Below are 22373 nucleotides of genomic sequence, written 5' to 3'. Positions count from 1 at the left end.
AAATATCTCAATCTTTATAAAAAAATAAATGAATGATAAAGGAAATTAGTAGTTTATGAACTACATTATGATAATAGAAAAGGACACCTCATCTACAAAGCCACCAATCAATCCCCAATTAAGAGTAATAGAAGCACTTTGTTGATTAAGATAGCCAAATAAAATTCAGATAAAATATAAAAAACAATAATTAAAAGGCATCTTTTGCTAATGGTAAGCTAAAAATGTTTTTTTTTTCAAGTCTTGATCTTCATTTATTAGGATGAATCTAGAGTCGTGATTAAGGTTTCGTTTGGGATTATTTTTTGTCACTATTTTTTGCTACTTTCAAGATATTTTTATACTAAAAATTTATTTTAGAAAACAATAAGAAAGGTATCTCAAATGAAACCTAAATTGCTTCAGACATGGCCTAAGAATTAAAAATTAAATCTAAGAAAAGATTTTAATGTAAAAACAGAAAAATTCATTGGGACATCAATTCACTCAATGATAAAATTAAAACTTCAATTGAGGGGAGGCGAAAAGATTTATCCTAAATTTAGGTATGCAAATCTCTGGTAACATATATAGCTACAAGAAAATATAATTTAAAACATTTCATATTATAATAAAGAGCTGAATGCATTGAGTAGGCCTCCCTAACAAATCTCTTGTAACATTTATTAGTGCATGTTCATGCTTATTACTCTATAATTGATCAAACTGAACTCTTTTTTATTTGTTTTTTATTAATTTTATTTATTATCATATTCATTAATTATTCTACGAGTAAACTGATAAGATCATAAAAAATAATCTGATCTTCTTGTTTATTTAATTTATTAGCTTACTCATTGCACAAGCTTATACAAAGTTCACTATTTCATATATATTTTTCGCGAGTCATATTAGTAAAGAAGTGAAATCGACCGGCAATGCATTTTAGAAAGAGGTCGATATAATTTGATTTAATTTTAAACTGAATATGATTTGAAATAAAAATTAAACTAACAAAAAAAAGTGAAAAAATTGAGATGATGAAAAAGAAAACCTAACAAAAATATTAATTTGTCAAGTTAAAAAGAAAGGTATCTCAAATGAAACCTAAATTGCTTCAGACATGGCCTAAGAATTAAAAATTAAATCTAAGAAAAGATTTTAATGTAAAAACAGAAAAATTCATTGGGACATCAATTCACTCAATGATAAAATTAAAACTTCAATTGAGGGGAGGCGAAAAGATTTATCCTAAATTTAGGTATGCAAATCTCTGGTAACATATATAGCTGCAAGAAAATAAAATTTAAAACATTTCATATTATAATAAAGAGCTGAATGCATTGAGTAGGCCTCCCTAACAAATCTCTTGTAACATTTATTAGTGCATGTTCATGCTTATTACTCTATAATTGATCAAACTGAACTCTTTTTTATTTGTTTTTTATTAATTTTATTTATTATCATATTCATTAATTATTCTACGAGTAAACTGATAAGATCATAAAAAATAATCTGATCTTCTTGTTTATTTAATTTATTAGCTTACTCATTGCACAAGCTTATACAAAGTTCACTATTTCATATATATTTTTCGCGAGTCATATTAGTAAAGAAATGAATATTTTTTAAAATATATTTTTCTGACAAGTTTATTATTACTATTGGGTACCATAAGAAGAATGAAATCGACCGGCAATGCATTTTAGAAAGAGGTCGATATAATTTGATTTATTTTTAAACTGAATATGATTTGAAATAAAAATTAAACTAACAAAAAAAAAAGTGAAAAATTTGAGATGATGAAAAAGAAAACCTAACAAAAATATTAATTTGTCAAGTTAACTAGTAAAAAAATTTCAAATTCTTCATAAATCAATAAAAAAGCTATCTCTACCGAGAAGTTTTATTTGGTTCGGTCGACCGAATGAGAGAAACATTCAGTCGCAGGCAAAAATCCCGCTGTACCGAGGTGTACCTAGTTTTTACCGCAGAATTTTTACCTGCGAACCGAATGTTTCTCTCATTCGGTCGGAGGACGTAATAATTGTTCCTCCACCGAAGCCTTAATCATAAATAATAGGGTTCCCTTTTTCAAACTTTGATGTAGACTAACAAAACAAAAGGCACGCAAAAATGTCTACAGCTCATATCGTTCACCACTCGACAAGGCTTGAAAGGAAACCCAAAAACAAAAAAGAATAAATAATAATTCATATCAAACAATACAAACAATTCCCAGAAGCAATCTTCTTCAAGAAGCATGACAACAGTATTCTCAGCTATGTACAGTAAGACGACATATAAGAATTAAAGACTTATTTAACATTCAACAATAACGATTATTAGGGTTTCCTGTCAAAAAAAAAAAAAAAAAAAAAAAAAAAGGGAAAGCTTGTGAATCACGACAAAGGTGCTTGCTATTTATTTGACCACTGGAACTCGATTTCTATGGTTCGCGGGGGTCCACTCTTGCTCACTGGAAGCAATGTATAATCGCCTGCAACAGATCCCATCATTACCACCCGATCGATTTGTATTGTAACTTTCCCAAAGGAGCTCTGCAATTCAGATCAAATTTCAAGCTCAACTCAAACAATAAAAAGGAAAATTTATATAGATAACTTTATGAGCATTATTACCTTTCCAATTTTGCTCTTGTTCTTGCAGGATATGTGGAGCTTTTGTCCTTTGGGTGGAGTGTCGAAAGCCCAGGCAAAGGCATCATCCCATTCTGGTGTAGGGCCAGTGGAAACAATCTGAAGATCATGTGGACAATTTCTTAAATAAGCTAATCCACCACTATTTCCCCAACTTATAACGATTAATTGAAGTTAAATTCCTTTAAAAAGTTACTTCTCATCAAAGACTAAAATGCCATTTTAATTCATAAAGTAGTAAGAAGTATGGAATTTCCTGAGTATAGCAGGAGACATCAATTAAGTATTTCTTGCACATTTAACGGTTAAAGAATCACAGATAAAGCAAACTAGCGTCATGGTGAATCATCAGTCTGGGCAGCTCCACTATTATTGGCAGAGAATATGCAAAAAATTTTCCATTATTTTTGTTTGTAGAAAAACATAGAAAAATAAATAACAACAGGTTTTAGAGAATCATATAGGTTTCATGACAGGAAAACTATTATGTGGACTGATTATGATGTCTACATCTATCTCCCTCCTGATGACAAGCCTCGACGGAGTTGAGATCTTTTGACGCACGGGTGTATGATGCGGAACATCTTAGTTAGAATAGAGATTAAGTCTAGTATACATTTCATTTCTAGAATGTTCTATTTGCTTTGTAAATAACTAAGGTTAGATGTAAGGAGAAGATGAAGATTATTATATCCTTTTAAACCTTGAGTTTGTGTTTGTTCCCGATTTTGTGTTCCTTCTAGCAAATCCTTTCTTATACCGATCCACTTAGGGGTGCAAACGAGTTGAGTTGAGCTCAAGTCAGGCCTAACTCGAGCTCAACTCACCAGTGAAAACAAGCTCGATGAGCGGCTCAATTCTGCTATTCACAGGCAAACGTCTCCCCTTCTTTCGTTTGCACGCGTTTTTCCCCTTTCATGGTTTGCACGCAACACGCCCTTCCGCTTCCAGTTTGCCACTTCTCCACCCCCCTTGCGTTCGAGGCTCAGAAATCCCTCCCCCCGGTCCGAGCCGCTCAATGAGTAATCGAGTTGAGCCTTCCGTGGTTTGAACTTGAGCAAAATAATCCAACAAACTCAAAATTCTGCTCGAGCTCGACTTGGCTCGCAAGTCGGCATGACTCGTTTACACCCCTAGATCTATTACATCAAATTTGGTTTTGGTTTTACGTTGGGTTTTGATCTAGCGAAAGCTATGATTTCAATAGTTCTGGTGTTCAATTTTGATGTGAGTTCCAGCTATTTCTCTTATCAAATTTCAATATTTGTGTTGACCCCTAAACTAGAAATGCACGAAAGAGAGGCGAAATTGATGCGTGACATGCCACTTAAGGGGTAAAACAACCTCTGATAGCCGAACGGATAGCGACGATGCGATCAGAGCACCGAAATCACCCTAGAGGGAATCCCTCGTAGCCAAATCAAGTGAAGATGGCCAAAATCGGCGACCAACACCCGAAATTGACGTGCGACATTTCTCAAACAACATTCAATAGCGAAACAACATTCACTATTGCGTTCAGAATGTCAACAATACCCAAGATTGACCATAATCTTTCCCAACAAAATTCGTTCGATGAAAAACAGCGAATCCCGAGGCAACAATGTGCAAATCTAGGCGCTGCATAAATTTTGCCTCATTCTCGCCACCTATGTGATAATAAATAATAATATTATTATTTAATAAAATCAATCAGCAAAGATAAAGAAAAATTAATCAAAATCCTAATTACCTCGTATCTGTCGAGGTAATCCTGAAAATTTGGCTGAAATTTCCGAAAATCCGCTGAAATCTCTGCTAGAGCTAGAACACCATCGCTTCCTATAAATCCCGTGCCAGGATTCGATCGTCGTTGCTGCTCTTCGTCTCCCTCTCGTTAAAACGAGAAGGAACGACGACCCTTTTCTTTTCTTTTTCAACACACGAATTGACCTCTCACCCTCGATCAGATCTTGACCCGCAGCCTCCTATCTTGTCTATATCCAAGCCGAACTTCACCCGTACCAATCCATGGCTCTCTCATCTCCAACAAAAACCCCACACCTCAACTAGCCTTCCCTTGCTCGTGCCCCGTTGCCTAACTCCAATCTCCTGCAGCCGGCTACCTTCATCCCAAACAACCGCATATCCCTCCCCTATCTTCTGATCCTTGCGTCACGCGACTGCTAGCCAAACTAACCTCTTCCACAGTGCCATTCACGAGCTCCAACTGTCTGATCTAGCCCCGTATAGCCCCCTCTACACTCCAATCCAACAACCAATCGCCGATCCCCACCCGCTTGCAAGCCTCTTCTGATCTCACCACCTCACCCTCTCTATCGTTCGTCTGCAAGCCACCCGAAGTGCACAATTCGATTCTCCACCAACTGCCGAGCCGACTTCGATAGAACCTGATCCCTGTCGTTACCTCCGATTTGTCAACACCTAGCCTGCACACAAACACCAGATCCCGTCCATACTGGACGAGTCCACTTCTGGCAGCCGCAAATCTCTACCAACAGCAGCTCCCACTCCAATCCAACAGCCAATCGCAGATCCCCACCCACTTGCTTGTTTAAATCACAGTTCATAAGTGCACCCATACATTTAGACATGTTTATATATAGATGCCAAAGAAAAATATTAAAATCATTTCGGTAAGAACTAGGAAGTAGACAAAACAGAAAAAAACAATTTAATATTGCTTATTGGACACAATTGAGCTTCTTAGTATCTGACAATAAATGATAACAAAATATACAAAATCCCATTAATCATGGCAATTAAGAAGCATGGATGCATTATGAACTTGTATTTACTCACTCTACATGAATGGATTCATTAGTTCTCATGCATGAATAAATCAAAATATACATGTGCCAACATATTCATTCATACACGCAGTGATAAAGCTGCCAAATAGTTGGAAATTGAAATTTTTTAAATAAAAGTCGGAAATTGGCTATGCCATGCATAGATGCTAAAAGCTCACATATTAGCGGCCATGATTTCCGCAAGAAATAAAATTTAATTTAAAAAAAGCAAAACAATTTAAATCCTGAGAATTAGACCACTAGGCCTCACTAACAGATCCACAACACATATTAAACCAGCATTATCCACCAAAAGAAAGCGTTCATGGAGAACTATTTGGTTAATTAATTATCTTCCATAGATTAAAAAAAATAAAAAAGATCAAAAATAGAGGAAGTTTACGTGACAGCAAAAAAACATGAAAGCTTGTAGTTTCATCATACCTTGGTTTGTCTTGGTGGACTGCTACCAAGTGTAAGCTTGCAATAAACACTGGGATTTCCAACAGATTGCCTCAAGTTGCTCCCACGCTTGATTGTGACGGTAAGCGTACCAGGTAAGCACTGCAAAAGAAGTTCCGCTTTTTCCTGAAACCGTGGTGGACCTGATTGAATCAAATATTGAAGCATAGGGATAGCCTCTGATGCAGCAACGGACTGAGCTTTGAAAACTTCGATCGGGCAAGCTGACCAAGCCTGTCTAAGCAGAAAAAGTGAATCTAACGCTGCTTCCTGAGTTGCTTCAGAGCCAGTTTTGAGGGACGTAACAAGATGTGGAATGCTGAGGGTCGTAGGCTCAGTAGCTCGTAAGCGAGGGAAATTGCTAAGCAGAGCATTCAGTGCCTTCAAATATTCCTCATTTGCGCCTCCACTAGTCCACAAGTCCTTCTCAATAGCAGCTGCAAAATAGGTAAACCTTGAGCAATGAGAATGACTTATAAAGGCATGATAAATATGCAATAAGCCAATAATACTATCATCGTTTGCATTTGCCTTATCCCAACTATTTGAGATAGGCTTTATAAATCCTTATTCTCCATTTATTTATTTTGCATGAATCCCCATTCTCCATTTGTACTCGGTGTTCATGTTCTGTTAAACCTATTTTGCACATTTTTTTTACAAAACTTCTAGCAATGTTACCTTCGATATACCCTCCTAATTCTTTGAATCTTTTACTTACTGATGTATTTCTACCCTTTGTTGTATACGCCCAAATCACCTAAATTTATTTTCTACAATCTATAATAAATGGTGCTGCAGTTGTTCCTCAAATATAATTGTTTCTTAATCTATCATTTTAATTATAACACAACCATCCAATCTTAGTTTTGCTCAACTTATCCTTCAATGAATTTCCTACTTCCCAACAATACAAATCATACACTAATTTATTTATAGTAACATATGTACTATTTACTTCTATAATATTTCCTCATAATTGAGACTCCTGTTATAGTCCAAATGGAGTACCCTTGGACAGAACTAGCCCAACCTTGACTCTGACCCCTTTGCTATCTCGTGCATGCAAATCACTTAATCAAGCATCTTGAGCCACCAATCAACACAAAAATGGTGTGATTCTCCCTAGCTCTCAGTTGCCTTGGCTCATGATTTAAGAGCCGATGCTAGGGTGTTATTATTAGAATAAATAAGTCTTTGTATTTCCACGTCAGCATATATTAGATGTATCTAGACCGGTTACATCAGACCTGGCATTAGTCTATATATTTGCTTTTACTGTACCGTGTAAACCATCTAAGATCTCCTTGTATTCCTCCTCGGCATCCCATGACTACTCGCACTATGACCGGCACTCTTAAGCCCATTCGCAAACTCAACCTTCTTCACCAACAAACTCCTGCGAATCCTGAACCCACTACCTATACCGAGGCCTCTAAGTATCCGAATTGGAGTCAGGCAATGTGTCAAGAAATATTTGCTCTTCAAAAACAGGGCACTTGGAGTCTTGTTCTACCTCCACCGAATGCCTCAATTCTTAGATGCAAATGGACCTTTAGAACCAAACTTCATGCTGACGGCTCGGTAGCTCGTTACAAAGCACGTCTTGTAGCTCAAGTCAACCATCAAGAGTACGGAATTAATTACACCGAAACGTTTAGTCCTATCGCCAAACTTCCCACCATCAGAATCCTTCTCACCATAGCGCTTCATCACAATTGGTCAGTTCAACAGTTAGACGTTGAAAATGCCTTTCTTCATGGTAATCTTAACGAGACTGTCTACATGCTACAGCCTAAAGGATTCGAAGACCAAACAAAACCGAATCATGTCTGTCGGTTACACAAGGCTATCTACGGACTCAAACAAGCCCCTCGTCAATGGTACAACATGTTCACTGCGTCCCTAACAGCGCTTGGGTTCAACCACAGTCAATCAGATCCATCTCTTCTCATATTCAACAAAGAATCCATACAAATCTATATTCTTGTGTATGTGGACGACATTCTGATTACTGGAAACAACGACACAGAAATATCCAATCTCATTACCCAGCTAAACAAATCCTATGCTCTGAAACATCTCGGTCACGTTAATAGCTTTCTCGGCATCAATATTCGATCTGATCAAAACATGTATTTTCTTTCTCAGGCACATTATGCTAATTCAATTCTTCAACTTGTAGGTCATGCCAACAGCAAGCCCACGGCAAATCCGGCCTGCACAAAGCTGCCTCTCACAATTGCTTCGGATCCTGATCTGTCTGATTCGGCGCTCTTTCGACGGATCATTGGCTCCCTCCAATACCTTACTCTTACTCGTCCCGACATCGCGTTCAGTGTCAATCTCCTGTCGCAACACATGCATAATCCGCTCCCAAATCACATTTATCTTCTTAAGCAACTCCTTCGGTACATTAAAGGAACACAACATTTCGGAATTCCTATAACTAAAGGTAATCTTTCTATTCGTTCTTTCTCCGATGCAGATTGGGCAGGTGATCCTGTCTCCCGGAAGTCCACGTCAGGCTACTGTACATTCATAGGCGACAACATCATCTCCTGGAAAGTTCAAAAGCAAAATACAGTCGCTCGTTCTTCTACCGAAGCGGAATATAGATCGCTAGCTGCACTTACTGCGGACATTATATGGCTTCGTCAAGCTCTTTCTGATTTCGGCATCAAACCCGATCAACCGGCTGAACTTCACTGTGACAATATGTCGGCCATCGCTATCGCGAACAACCCGGTCTTTCACGCTCGTACCAAACACATTGAAATTGATCAAAGATTTGTCTGCGATCATATTCAAAAAAATAATATCAAGATTCTACCGGTTAGCACGATTGATCAGATTGCAGATATTCTCACTAAACCTCTCTCCACAAAGCGATTCCGCCAACTAAGAGACAAACTGACGGTTCTTCTAGATCCCTCTGTTTGTGGGGGTGTATTAGAATAAATAAATCTTTGTATTTCCACGTCAGCATATATTAGATGTATCTAGACCGGTTACATCAGACCTGGCGTTAGTCTATATATTTGCTTTTACTGTACCGTGTAAACCATCTAAGATTCAATACAATTTCTACTTTCAGCTCTTGTCTTTTCCTCTGTTTTTCTCTATGCTGTGCTGTACCAGATTCTACAGTTATACTCCCCCTCAATTCTTTCTCCCTTGAAATCACCAAGAACCCCCAACCTTATCTTCTGCCCATTGCATCCACATATCCCTCTCCTTCTTCCTTTGACTTAAAGCCTCCAACAACGAGCCCTTCCTTCAACGATAAGATAGCCACAAATCTTCTTTGCCTCCATAAGTTTTCTTCTGTTTTTCCTTGTCTTTATAAAACTGGTTTAAGTTTTATTTAGGTATTTAAAATTATTTAAGTATTAAGAAATAAAATAGAGAAACCATAATTTAGCTCGCAAGCGTAAGTCAAATCTTTGAAATAATTAGTTCAGGTCAAATATCGGGTAATCTTAATGATTTAGATTGTATTTTTATTGACTAAAATTTATTTTTTAATGTCTTTGGTTGCGTGCTAATAATTGATTGAAAGTTCATCTTGTGTAGAACATTTTAGCTGAGTTTGACATGGTCTTTTATTTAAATCTTAAATCAATTTGAAGTTCTGTATTACTCAGCTTCGTGATATGTAACTTTTATTTATTAAGGAATAAATATGGTCTTCTTTATTAGAAGTTGATGGACAAAAAAGAAAGAATGAAATAAGTTTTTTACTATGGTTCCATGGAGTAGGAAGTTGGTAGAGAAGCACACAAAATATCAACGAAAACTCACCAGTGATGGATCTAACAGATTCACTGGATGCGTATTCTTGGATAGTATGAGTAGAGAACAGTAGTTTAATAAACATTGCAGCCTGAACAGATGTGTCTGAATGGCCAGAACTGATAAGATCCAATATGACCTGAACACCACCAGCTTCTGCAACAGCTCTTTTATTGGGTCGGCTGTACATTACAAGGTTCTGCAAGGCACAGATGGCCACCACTTTCATTTCTTCCGTTGGCTGCTCTTCAAGAAGATTTACTAGTGCTCGACAGGCTGAAACAGCATCTGTTGTCCGTGCAAGCCCCTCATTCTGGAAAAGATCACCAAGAGCTAGAGCTGCAAGCAACCTTCCCTGCTGGGATTGGGTTTGAGGATCTAGAAGATACATGGATAATGGAGAGATGGAAGACTTCGCAGCTTTCGTTTCTCTTATCTTTGTATTATTTAGCAATGTCTCCAACAATCTTGCAGCCGTTTCCTCACACTGATGATTTTTTAGAAGCTCCAAAAGGGCTTCAACAGCACCGCTTTCAACCATAGCTTCTGCACTGGTTGAATCATCACTTTCCAGAACAAGCAAGGCGTTTAATGCACCAATAACTGTGCTTTCAGTTCCAGATCGAAGCAATTGTACCAATACAGCAACAGGAACTTCCAAGAAATATTCTGAACTATATTGAAGAATGCTGGATAAAACAGAAGCAGCAGATTCCCACAAAGCATAAGGTAAGGGCGGATCAGCCTGCAAAATAACTTTGGACAACTCGTATACACCACCCTCTTTGGCAATTGTATTAGGCCAAGTAAGTGAAATATTAACAAGAGCTTTTATGGCTCTCTGTTGTAAGACATGAACACCTGATCCAAGAATTTGAATTAGAGGACCAACTGCTTGCTCTGTGACTGGATCCTTTTGCAAGTGTTCCTCCAACAGAAGATGAGACAAAAGTTCTGCAGCCAATTGCTGTACAGGTTGAGTTGGTGAATCCAACAAAGATATCACTGGTTCAACAGCTTGATGGGGAGTAAGATTATAATCCACTCGACATTGAGGTTGCTCTAAAATGTTTACAAGAACTTGTAACACGCTATGCTGTCCATCAGGACCAATCTCTGGCCTTACTAACAGTGAGAAAAAGGGCACCAAAACTTTGGCTGCTGAGGGACCCTTCGCAATGTCAGCATTGTTAGTAAGAATACGAAGCAATTCTGCAAATGCGGCACAGAGAAAATCAGGAGCTTCTTCCAGGATGTTAAGCATGCTTTCAATAACTCCAGCTTTGACCATTTCCATTTTACAAGATGGCCTGTCTCTTCCTAACTTTACCAAAGCCCTAGACACTGCCTCATGAAGCATGTAATTTCGACCAAACAGAAGACTGATCAGAGGAACAACAGCTCCATGGGCAGCAATTACTTCTGCCAGTTGCTCATCATCCAAAAGCTTTTCCAAAGCACGAACTGCTGAATGCTGAGCGGGGCTGAACTCCATAACTAGGAGCGCCACCAAAGGCTCTATGCAGCGTGCAGCAGCCATAGTGGACCGAACCCTTGTATTTCCAAATAGAACACCACATAGCTCAGCAGCATTTCCCTTCAGCTCCACAGAACAGTTGGAAGAAAGAATTCTGCAGAGAACATCCACAGCATTCATCTCCGCATCCCCAACAGCCAGGGCTCTAGATGGATTGTCACCTAGCAGTCGAACAAGCGCAGCAATGGAAGCATGTTGCTCTCGTTCTGAGCCTGTATTAAGTATCTCAACTAGTGGTTGAACAGTTTGTCAGGCGGATTCACCATTTTTAATATGGTATGAGGAAAACAAGTTCTCCAATGCTTTTGCAGCACTGTATCTGGAATTTCTTCCACCAAGCCGTAAGACTGCCACTAGTTGATTGACAGCACCAAACGCAGATTCATGCCGTCTTATCTCAGCACTGTTGAATAGCATCCCCAGTAATTCTGTTGCAGCCTCTTCTGTAGCATCTTGCGGCCCAAGAGAAAGGTACTTTGTAAGTGCCTCAAGTGCCCCTGCTTCTACCATTACAAGCTTATTTGGAGAGCAATCTTCAGCAAGTTGATTCAGGAGGCCCAATGAAAGAAAAGGTGCACCAGGACGATCTGGCATTGGTTTGAGGAGATCAACAAGTGCAGGAATGGCTTTTCTAGAAGTAGCACCAACCCTAATATCATCAACTCTGAACAGTTTCTCTAGGGAAATTTGTTCTGGATTTCGTACCAAGTGAAACTCATCTGACAATTCAAGGAAGTCAGATATATCTGTATCAGCACAACCAAGCAATGAGATGAGCCCCCCAGCAGCGCCAGAATTTGCAACAGCCAACAAAGTACCTCTGCTACCATTACAAACCAAACTTGTCAGGGCTTGCGCAGCAAAATATCTGTTTGATAATTCCTCTGATTTCAATAAATTTGCAAGAACTGGAATGCAATGCATTGCGGTATTCGAGCGGATGATATCCCGGTCTTGAAAGAGCAGAGCAAGCAGTAAAGCACAGACCCATGCAATATTATCTTCTTTTGAATCACTCTGTAGGAAAAAGTTCAGAGAAGTCAGAAGAAACCTTGACGCTAAGGAAATCACTAAAATGAACATAACATAATAATGGTTCAATTAAAAATATTATGAAAATTCAGGAGGTACACTCCAAAAAAAAATGCCAATTTCCCTATTTCAAACAGCAACTAAATTAATGTTCAAAGTGGCAGAATGATTAGTAACTACACTTATTGGGCGGCAAGTACCTGTGAAGCTAAATAATACTGTGAAATCTTCTCCGTAAGAAACTCAAGTGCTCCAAACTCCATGATAAATGCCTTGCTTTTCTTATCATGACAAGCTAGCAAGCAGAGTAGCCAAATGGAAACTATATTACCATAAATTATGGCAATGCCAGAACTACTTTCGGCATTTATATGCTCTCCTATAGGATGCCTGTGGATGCATATATCTATGTCTCCATGATCAGAAAATAAACTCGTCATTTGGAGCATACCCACAAGTGCACGGATCAAGCTCATGCATAAACTAGAGTCATTCAGAGATTCTACCACTTCCTGGCAGTTATCTTTTGCAGCACAGATAAGTAGAGCAGCTCCTCCTACTTTAACTTTAAGGTGACTGGAGCTAATCACTCGTCTAGCAATTGATGCCACACATCCATGCTTTTTTGACACTACAGAACCCAAAATACCAGGCTGATCACGGCATAACCTAGACAAAACTTCAATAGATTTATCTTGTAGTGTGGGCGCTCCATCAGCTGCACATAAAACCAAAGGGATGAAAGTGTGAGGATATTCAGCAAGAGCAGCCAATGGAGGTTTTTCAAGGCCAGAAGCTTTATTTGCCCCAGAAAGCAAAGCCAGTGCATGAAGAACCTCTGATGCAGCAGCAGAATCAATATTGGAAAATTCCAGAAGAGCAGCAAGAGCTAGAACTGTCTCACATCTGTTTATGCTATCAAACAATGCATGATCCGCAGTGGGACACTGTAGGAGACGGGCAACAGCAGCAGCAGCATGAGTTCTTCCATCAATAGTGCCATCTCTTAGCACTCGAGTGACAGGGAAGATAATTTTTTCGGGAGTTGCCTGAGCTGAAATTTCATCATCCAAAAGAAGATTAGCTAAAGCACAAGTTGCTTGTTCAGCCACTTCCAGAATGGAGGAGCTAGAAAGAACAACCAATTGAGGAAATGCATCACTGGCTATGGAAGCAACTTCCTTGTTTTGCTTGATTGAGAGGAAAATGGCAGCAAGACAACGACAGGCCTCAACCACGATTTTTTCACTTTCCGCATTGAGCAGCTTCATGATCGACAATAGTGCATTGACAGAGATATGACTTTCTCTCAAGTCTTTACGAAAATAAAATAGTTCAGCTAGAACAGATGCTGATTTAGCTTGAGTTTCCTCCTTTGCAGAACACAAGATTTTTATCATTGTTTGTATAGCATCATTTGCTGCACTGCCATCATGCAGTATATCACTAAATGGCGACACAGAAAGCAAACTTCTCAGAGCATCCAGAACATGTACTTTTGATTCAGGTTGTTCGCTTATTAGTAAGGTGGAGAGCTGGCTGATAGTCCCTGTGTCTGACATATGGATGAGATGATTTAATGTCCTTGCAGCAATTTCTTTTCCATTTTCACTTCCATTTTTCAGCAACCATAATAAAGCAGGAACAGCATCAGCGCTTTGCACGCATGCTCTAATATCCTCACTGTGATTACAGAGGTTCCCAAGGATCTTAGCAGAATCCTCCTTGGCCTTTGCAGAACCTGTCTCAAGAATCTGAACAAGAGGAGGTATGCCTCCAGCAGCAGTTATGGCCCATTTGCTTTCATTATTTTCATCAGATAAAAGGCAAAGCAAAGAAACTGCACACTCCTGTTGTTGCTCAGAAGAAAGGCCAAGTAGGGAAATTAAAAGCTGAACACCCTGGCGACCTTGCAATGCCTGCCACAAGCTGCTTTCTTTGCTGCAGAATGTGAGGAGAGACTTCAGAAGCTCAAGCTGTACCTCACCTGTTGCCATGGTAACCAAACCAACTAACAAGTGCTTTGCATCAGCATTGTTCAGCCCCCTAGAGAGTATAGCATTCCCATACAAGCTAGCCAAGGCTTCTATAGTGCGTTCCTGTACGAGGAATGGCACTGTTGGCTTGAATTGCTTAACCAATATTTTCTCTATAGTAAAAGGATCTGATGCTCTGACAGATTCAGCATTTGAATCATAAATCATCAAGGCTGAAGCTAATGCCCCTAGTGTGTCAGCAATCTGTGCAGGCGAAGAGCATGACTCTAGGCTTTCACCAAGGCTGGAAATGACAAATGACAAGCCACCAGAAATATTTGCCAGGGCGCACATTGCATTTTCCTGCAACGCTTGAGCTGCTTCTCCTTGCATAAATTCTTTTGATGGAGCTATTGTAGCATTTATAAGAGCTGGAATACCATTGGAATTAGCTATCTCACGCCTAGCTTCCTTACACTGTGCAGACAAAGATTTTAGAGCGCCTGCAGCCTCAGCTCTAACTGATGCTTCGTTACCTTGTCCTAGCAATTTGAGGAGTAGCTTGATAGTATCTGATGCAATGACCCTGGAACAAACAGACGTATCTTCCATCATCATACATCCAAGAAGATAGCAAACATTAGCTATGCTACTTGGTTGTCCATTTGCAAGAAGCTTAATCAGTATATCCACCCCACCAGACTCTGTTGTTGCTAACCAGAAACCCTCTTTACTTTTTGATAAGTTCTTCAATGCTCCAGTGAGTAAAGTATCGACCACACTTCCATTATTGAGACCAATTTTCAGTTGCTCCCACAAAACAGGGACAACTCCCTCCGTTGAGAAGATCTTTGAACCTACATGATCCCTCCTTGAACCACCTTGAGAAACAGCATAAATAGTTTTTGCAGCTGCCATTTGTCCTTCGACTAAGTTGGACTTGAGAAGAGCGAGAAGTGGTGGTATGCAACCACCTAGAAGTACTTTCATTCTTAATTCCTCTTCAGCACATAAAGATCCTAAAACACTTGCAGCCAACATCTTTACCCCAAGAGACCCAGACCTGAGAAGAGAAACAAGTATTGGAACTGCTTGTGAATGAGATCCAACAGCTCCAAATGCCTTTTCACGTGTTTGAATAAGTTCTAGCAACTGCTTCAGAGAGTTCTCTTTTTCTGATGTTGTTGAAGAATTTTGCCGTAATTTCTCAATGCATTGTGCAACACTTGACAAAGTACCATCCGTATCTTCCATGTTCCCCCGATCCCTGCATGTATGCTAGATTCAGAGAGCCAATAACTTACAAATATCACAAGCGTCATCAAAAACCAAACTTTGATTTCACTCAGATTAGAAGCAAGATATTGAATGCAAACCACTCTTCAACATTTTGTCAAGACATTAACACAATTAGCATTTTGTCCACCTTAAGATCATTATTTGTAGAGAAAGGAAACTACTTGGATTAAAGTTCAGTGGAAAATGTGAAAAAGTGCACAGCTGCTATAGGAGTAAAGCTAATCAAAGCCCGTTTTGTCATCATCATTAGCCTTATCCAAGTATTTGGGGTCGCTAGGCCACCTATGAATCTTCATTCTCCATTCATTCCTATAGAGTGTTGCTTGAGGTAGGCGCAAAGTACAGTATGAAATCACAAAGACTCAAAATCCAAGACAAGCACACAATGAGAGAGGAGAGAGGGTGAAAAAAAATATCCGAAACCTAACCTAGATGGGGGTAATAGGAGCCCATGATAAACCATAGGAGGAAGCCATATTTAGAAAGGTGAGAAAAGAGCAATCATCATTTCCTTCACTATTCACAGCATGGCTTCCTAATACTAACAATAAGCCCTTTACATAGATAAGGACATATACTCATAAAGACTAAAAAAGATATAAGTAAATTATCTAAAGACTCACGGGTCAAAATACATTAAACAAAAGCATGAAATAAAATAAACAGGCTTTACTACTAATAAATGTTGCTATGATCAAACTATAGAGCAATCAACATGTAATGATATTGCATTGATTCCACGACCCATAAAATATTCTTTTTTTATGAGTTTATGGAGGGTACCAAGGTTTTGAGTAGGTAGGAACGGCTCAAATAGAGCGCTAAAAACTGCAAGAAGAAATTTAATAACCATAAAGAAATCTAGAGACTTAACGTTGGTTGATGGTGCTCTAACAAATGTTTCAAAGAACTCAAAAAAGAAAGATTGCCATATATAATCTAGGATGATGTACTAAAAAGAAATAGGTGTTGACCTGTAAGCAATGAACCGGACCCAGTCTACAAACCCGACCGACTCCACCTCAACCCACGGTACTCAATAGCTCATTCCACCTCAGCCACGATCAAACCCACACAAAGGAACCACCCACGACCTCACAAACCGTCGCTCTTCTCACGAAACTAAATAGAATCCTCTCATTCGGCTCTCGGGGGCACAGATAGAAACTCTCAAAACCAAAGAGAACGAAGATTCGGAACTCACCTCTCGGCTTTCGTCAAACTTCGGACCAGACGCCGAACTCCGTCCCTCTACACTCGCCCGTCGACCTCCAACCCCCAGCTCCGACGTCGACCTGGCCAGAGTCGACTCTAGCTGCCAGACCCGCCGGATGTTCTTCCATCTTTGACCTCAAGCAAACTGCCAAGGCCTACCCGTCTTGCCCTAGCCTTGCTGAACCAAGACCATCCTCCTTGCACCACGTTGCCTTCCTGCCGACTGTCTTATATTATAAAAAAAAAGAGAAATGGGATCATCAATTAAGCATCGCAATCGACAATCACCGGTAATCGGCAATCAACTAATATGCAACTAATCGTCGGCAATTGGAGCTTCAGAACACGAAATTTCAGGGCACGTCAACGCCCCGAAGCCCTCGGCCGTCAATTCGCTCCGGCCGAGTTGAGCCACTCCTTACCTCCCGACGCCGGGGAGGGGATGCCGGGAGGATGCCGAAATTTTCAGTGAACAATAAGGGACTTGGACAAAAAAAAAAGGAAATTGATTTAATCGTAATTCAAACGTAAAATCAATTTTAAATTAAAATTTGATCAAATAATGTTAGACTTAAACTCAAACTGAAACTCGAACCAGACTTTCATAATACACACTTATATATTATTGAAATTTGTCATTCATATGTCTAAACAAATATTTAAATTCAAAAGATATTGAATTGAATGACATAACTTAATAACTCCTAAAAATATCAAAAGCTAGCACGATCCATAACTCAGAGTGACTCAAATGCATAATGAAGGCTTAAAATACATGAAAATTATTGAATAGCACCTCACTATGCTGAAGATCACTCATTATTTATAAATCTCAAATAAAACATAGTGTGATCTAATTACATAAGATCTAGAGTCCGACATAATGATGAATATTATGGATACAATGCTCCACATCAAAACTTTCTTTCTTTAGGTAATTTTGTTGTGACAAAATGAGTATCTTGGCTCTCACAAAGCATTTTCATGATAATTATGATAGCACATCCAAAAATCATTTTTTGGAATTTTTAAATGTACATGAGATCTCAAAAGGATCGTGGTAATCTAGAAATCTTTGATTAATGCCACCGGATCCGCAACATGTGTACAAGCGGACATAAAGCATTCGTAAACCCTTAAATGAAATCTCGGGCCATTGTTAAATGAAATCACTTGATTAAATAGATCATATTTAAATATTTTAAAATGCCCCCCTTCTGTATTAAATATGATCCCTTGAACTAAATATATCCCTGCATGTGCTCCGGTCAATGTGTTAAAAGTACAAACACCAATATCCGAGAATGTTGCGCAGGGTCAAATGCTACCACCCACATGTGCTCCAATCGTCACATTTAAGTTCTAAATCCAATGATTTGAGAATGCTGCGCGGGTTTAATATTCAAGTTTCATCCTCGTCCTTGAAAGGACTGGAGTCGACATGACTTAAAGTATAAAATGCCTCCCAAATTCCTACAAAAATAAAAGCGATCTTAATGTCACCCTGATGATGGCCGCGTTGACAAAAAAATCTCAACCGGAAGGTTCAAATCTATAATCAAACAAAAGCTCAAATTCTTGAAATAAAATTTATCAACTGAAAACTTAAAACTAAAAATCATCTACCTCCAGCAACCGTTTGTCGAGGGTGATAAATTTAAAATTAACCTCAGCTCACAAAGAGCGAATGCTTATTGGGTGCATCACTTTGATTCATCCTCAAACACTCTCTTGCCAACAGGGACGTGGCACGTGCCCTCTAATCAGATGGTTTTGCCGCAAAATTGCACCATTATATTACGATCACAGCCAAAGCCCGTATGTTCCTTAACGGCGTCAAACCCTTGAGTTATGAATCATAGGATATATTCGATAGGCATAAAGCCCTCTGTTAGCTAAGGTGGATTCACATATATCCCTTTAGACAAACATCAACCCAGGTCTACAAGGTATTCTTGGACGAAGAAACCTATGGCTGCCGAAAAGGTGCCTTCTATCAGGTTGGGTCAACTACCTCCTCTGACTAAGTAGACCAGGGATCATGACAACCCAGGATGACGGAACTATGAGATCTTGATCGGGCTCGTCTTCTCTCCCCCCACCACCAGTTTTAAGTTTATGGTGATAAATTTTAAATTCCAAACTTCAAAATTTAAATCCAAGATTCAAACCCTAAAACTATTGCTATTATACGATGGATTTATAACCTATTTGACCTCCTTAACGACTAGCCTTAATCGAAAGTTCTCTCCTATTATCGTGAGGGGTAATTATCTACAGGGGCTTGCGCCTATAAGAAACTAGAACTCAGATAAAAAAAGTCCTCACAAAATGAGGGCGAAATCTCTGGGTAGTGTCTTATCTAAAACCCAATCTGCCTTCTGAAAATTCCCCCGGAACCTAATCTTGTTAAAACTCTCTGACGTGGAGAGGCCAGGATCATCACATAAAATGGAATTTTTCGGAGCCTACAATAGGAAAAACCAAAAACAAAAGACAACATAAATACAGAGACATCAACATTTATGTGATTTAGTTTCAACTAAGCCCGCATCCGTAAGAGAGAAAAGATGATAAAATCCACTGTGAATAGAAAATCTATAATATGGCGCACAAATCAAGAGCACTCACAAGAATTTTCTCAATTCTTAAATAAATTAACACAAAAAAGAAAAAAACATTAAAACTTCAAAATCTCTAACAAATATGTTATCTATGTTATATATATATATTCCTTACATGCCCCTTTAAGGCGCCAATCCACCAAGAAATCCTAAAATTGAAGGAATATAAATAACAAGAGAAAAAATAATGTCTCAAACATCACTTGGAGCCTATTCATTCAATCATTCAGAAAGCAGGACAGCTGGCAGCATAAATATTTCAATTCTGTACAACCAAGACAATAAAAAAAAGACTTCTCAAGAAACGTCAAGCTCGCAATCCACAAAACTCACTCATTTGCATGAATCCCAAAGCTACAATTTCAATTGTTCAATTTGTTTATGATCAAATAAGTAATAAATAAATCCAATGCAATCAAACTCAAATCTAGTGCAGTGATGTAACACAATTGAGACAAAAATTAACAATTCTCCCTCTTAACTCAATAGTATTAAAAATGGATCTCCTTAGCAAATTCTCTGCAAATCAAGCGCTCTAAGCTCTCAAAGCCTTGGCGAATGCAACACCATGAAATCTCAGCAAGCCAATATGACACAAACCGAATACATTGAGATACCTCTGCAGCATAAATTTTGCATGCCAAAAGAATTTGTTAAAGCTAAATCTGGACACACTACTGAATTCATACCTCTAAAGTGGCCACCTCATCACCCTCAATATTGTAGTGGTCTATGTTGTACCGATACACCTATTTATGAAGGCGTGATAAATCTAATATACCGATACATGGATACGCCTCCGATATGGCACCGATACGTGCCGAATACGGCTTTGTTGTATCCAATTAAAATACTATTTAATTTCAAAAGGACACGCGTATCCGATACATGTTTCCGTTGAAAAACAAAAAAAAAGACGCGTCGTATTTACTTCCGTGGTTGCGAGTGATGTTCTCTCATTTTCGATCTGGATTTGAGTCTCTTGATGATATTGAAATATTAAAAAATACTAATCTTTCACTCGATGAGCCTGAATTAGAAGCTATAATATTTATTGAAGATGATATAGAAGTTCAAAGACAAACCATTGAAGAAACTGATCATATCATTCCTTCTATTGAATAGTTGAAACTTCATGTGCTAGACAATTTATGTTTATGCTTTTGTTGTTGTACTAGACATTTAATGCTTACTTTTATTTTGATATTATAAGCTACAAGGCTACAAATGATGTTCCTTTCTTCTTTTTTTGTAATTTCAAATATTATGCTTTGATTGTTTTCTTAATTTTATGTATGATTTATAAATTATAATGCCATGTCCGTGTCGTACCCGTATCCTGTATTTTAAAGAATTGACGTGTCCCGCATCCATATCATGTCTCCGTATTCGTATCGGAGCAACATAGGTAGTGGTACGATCCAATACCAAGACATATTGTGTAACTCATATAATCCATTTGATCATCTAAAATGTTCCCATAATATCATACCCAAAATTGTTTCCTTTAGCCAAAAAGCTAAACTCTCATTCGGTTGCCTAAAATGCAATGTTCTAATGTAAATGAAAAATGAACTTAAACAACTTCTCAAGTTGCACGCTACAACACACATGGCCATCTTATTAGACTCTCATGATAACCAAAAGAAATGAACTATTATGTACAAGACTTGCAGTCATTCTCATATCAAGTACATGCTTTACCTTAATTAAAGTCATAGTTAGACCATCATATGTCCTAATATAAATAGTGCTAAGTGGTCCAAGACTTGTAGTCATACAGACACCAGTGTTTCCCATGTACACACCCATTATATGATTTATAACCATAAAGAAATGAAATATTATGATACATAAGGAAAAAACATGTTGAATCCAAAACCCCACTAATCACCATGCTTGTTACTTGCAATCATAAAAATAACATCACTAAAATCTATTTCAATCATGTTTACAGCTATTTTATGTCCTAATATAAATAGTGCTATTTTCTTGTTACTTGCATTGAAGCTAGACAATCTCTCTTGATATGTCCTTTATTTTGTGACAGAAGCTTTTTTTTTTTACAACAACTAACAAACTTGTCTTTAAAACTGGACCCAAACTCCAATGGCTTTCCATTAAAGAATAAACCATCGCCCATATTTCTTCAATACCCAACCAATGTTTAAAATTGTGCAACTCGGCATTGAGGAGTTTTTTGTTCATGAGGCAAGGTGTAAGACTCAAGGGGTGAGCCTCAAAATAAAAAATTGCATAATGTGCAAATAAATGTTAAAAGTATTTTTTTATATAATAATAAAATAATATGTCAAAATATGACATATTTTCTTTCTATTAAACTATCAAATAACACATTGACATACATATGAAATAAAAAATTATACAATACATAAAATGAATAGTGATAAATTGCATGAAATATAATTAAAATATAAATATTGCATGAGAAAAAAAAATATTAAATTTAGAAACTGCATAAAGTATCATATAACATTAAGTTCAAATCCAAATTCTTTCTTTCTCAGTTCCCTACTCGTCTACATTTAATTTCTAAAAAAGGTTGAAATAGTTGGCAACAACTAGAAAATCATTTGTATTGTCATCACTGGGGGGATCTTTATTTGAGTCGTCATTCTAATAATTTGGTCTTTATTTTATCTCATCCAGTGGAGTCTAACGCCTCCCAATATGCTTATTCTTCATTTACGTCAGACATCTTCTTTCATAAAAGATTTTCATCAACATAAAGATAAGATTAATACTCCAATATGTTTAGAGGAGGAGGTGGTGATGGTGGTGTGTGGCTTTCAAGTGATCCTTGATGGCGACTATGACAATGATAGTTGTGGCGAAGGCGACAGGATGGAGGTTGAGGCAGTCGAGAGGAAGTTGCTGCAATTCGGGGGGTGCATGAACATGTAATTTGTTCAGGACGTAGAATTTATGTAATATATATATATATATATATATATATATATATATATATATATATATATATA

General features: G+C 38.1%; 1 protein-coding gene across 1 annotated transcript in view; it reads right to left on the bottom strand.

The window, feature by feature from the left end:
- Positions 1–2159: 2159 nt before the first annotated feature.
- The window catches only part of LOC110110363 (protein CELLULOSE SYNTHASE INTERACTIVE 1), a 27818-nt gene continuing 7604 nt past the window's right edge, over positions 2160–22373 (bottom strand). Inside the window, 5 exon segments of the mRNA XM_020841793.2 lie at positions 2160–2540; positions 2622–2738; positions 5876–6330; positions 9698–12242; positions 12458–15500. Of these exon segments, the coding sequence (XP_020697452.2) occupies positions 2400–2540; positions 2622–2738; positions 5876–6330; positions 9698–12242; positions 12458–15500 (6301 nt within the window). The 3' untranslated portion in view covers positions 2160–2399.

This window comes from Dendrobium catenatum, unplaced genomic scaffold, assembly GCF_001605985.2.
Source record: "Dendrobium catenatum unplaced genomic scaffold, ASM160598v2 fragScaff_scaffold_853, whole genome shotgun sequence".
Taxonomy (NCBI): Eukaryota; Viridiplantae; Streptophyta; class Magnoliopsida; order Asparagales; family Orchidaceae; genus Dendrobium; species Dendrobium catenatum.
Note: the sequence above shows the minus strand (reverse complement) of the source record. Positions and strands in the feature narration are given on the sequence as shown.